Source organism: Triticum aestivum, unplaced genomic scaffold (genome assembly GCF_018294505.1).
Source record: "Triticum aestivum cultivar Chinese Spring unplaced genomic scaffold, IWGSC CS RefSeq v2.1 scaffold32886, whole genome shotgun sequence".
NCBI lineage: Eukaryota > Viridiplantae > Streptophyta > Magnoliopsida > Poales > Poaceae > Triticum > Triticum aestivum.
Window position 1 is genome coordinate 1 of NW_025230983.1, and position 1,648 is coordinate 1,648.

At 46.9% G+C, this 1,648-nt stretch overlaps 1 protein-coding gene across 1 annotated transcript; it reads right to left on the reverse strand.

Moving 5' to 3' along the window:
- Positions 1 to 907: 907 nt before the first annotated feature.
- Positions 908 to 1,645, reverse strand: LOC123175676 (cytokinin dehydrogenase 6-like; the record flags this gene model as incomplete). Its single annotated transcript, XM_044590268.1, has 1 exon — positions 908 to 1,645. A coding segment is annotated over one exon (738 nt), but the record flags the coding sequence as incomplete, so codon positions are not given.
- Between the last annotated feature and the right edge of the window lie 3 nt (positions 1,646 to 1,648).

Here is a 1,648-nt window from a genome sequence, read left to right on the forward strand (position 1 = left end):
TGAGGATTATTTTCAGATGTGGATCACACATCCTGGATAGTGGATTGTGCATGCATCTTCAGAATTGGAAGGACCTACGCCCTTGCTGAAGAGTTAGGAAATTATCAATTTGGTTTTTTCAACTGTGAGAAATTTGAGAATTCAAATTTCCAACCGTTGTGCAAGCTAGCAACAACATGTTGGTGGGAATGTCACTCCAACAGTCACATCTGCCCTCGAGTTGCGACCCTGCCTATAAATAGCCAACCCCTCCACGATGTTGGTCGGCTTTATGTGAGATTCAGACAAGTGTTTTCTTATCACCCATCCTCCTGATGAATTCGAGTGAATCTTAAGTGAGGAAATACTCAGTGCCTGATAGCCAAAGTGGTCGAGCAACCCTGAAGAATCTGTCTGAGTTCACTGAAGACTTGTTACTCTCCAAGAAAGTGATCTTACACATCGTTACATGTTGGTTCAGAGCATTCTAGAGTAATTGTGGATCGCCAAACAACAACTCTGTAGGTTTGGAGATCCACCTCGAAGATCTATCACGAGTAATTGGGCCCGGTCTAAGTGATTTTACCTAAGGGGAACAAGGTGGATACATTTGTCTTGTAAGTTTAATCTTAGCCCCTCCAACTAAACATAGAGTTGTCAAAACAACTTGAACAGGTGCAACAAATTTGAAACATTGATTTAATATACAATGTGTTTTAACATATTTCCAAATAAGCGTGGAGACGTCTTCTGAAATTCTATTGTATAAATTTAAAATTTTACAATGTTTACCTCCTATTTTCAAAATTCTGGAAACATTCTACCGAAAGACAATCTTTGTGCAGTCTATACACAAAAAAATTCTCCTATATATTGTTAGTCATACTAGCGTATCTAACGGAGGAAATGTCAGTAGTGTCTGCACTAACTATGTAGTCGCGGTGCCTGCTGCTGGCACACTTGGCAAGGGGAAAATTCTCTGCCCCCGTGACATTATCGCATGGGGATCATATTTGTTCTTGAGCTGAGCGATGTTGCTCCACTTGGCCCCAAAATGTCGCCGCCATCCATCTTGTGATGTGTAGTGTGGCAGATACTGCTTGCACTCGATGCCCTCCTTGTCACAAAACGCCAGCGCCGATTGGTTCTCCCTCTGTATGCGCTCTAGTTCATCGGCGGATAGAGCCGACCGAAGAAGTCCCACCGTGTAGAATACGTCCTCGCCAGTGGGAGGCGTCACCGCCGTCATTTGGGAGGTCCATTTTGCCATGTTCATAGGGTACATGAGGATGAGCCCGACTGGGTTGTCACCCCCGAGGATGCCTTTGAGCACGCCAGCGTCAAAGTCGAGAATGCGTGACCGGGGGACGAAAAGGTTCAGCCATGGGTGTGGCACATCCCACACGTCAGCCGATCGAAGCACAACCTCCTCCACGCGCACGCGGTCGAGGAACTGGAAGTACGTCACATCCTTGGTGAACACGAACCCGGGCACAAAGCTCAGCTGAGCTAGCACCATCTCTAGTTTCTGGTTGACAGATGGGGCGGTCGTCTCATCATAGTACATGGCGGCTTCGATGAAGTAGATCGCGCCGGAGCCAGTCTCGGATGCGAGGCCAGCAAGCCTATTGATATCGGCTTCGGAGAAGAAGGGCGTTGACTTGGGGCC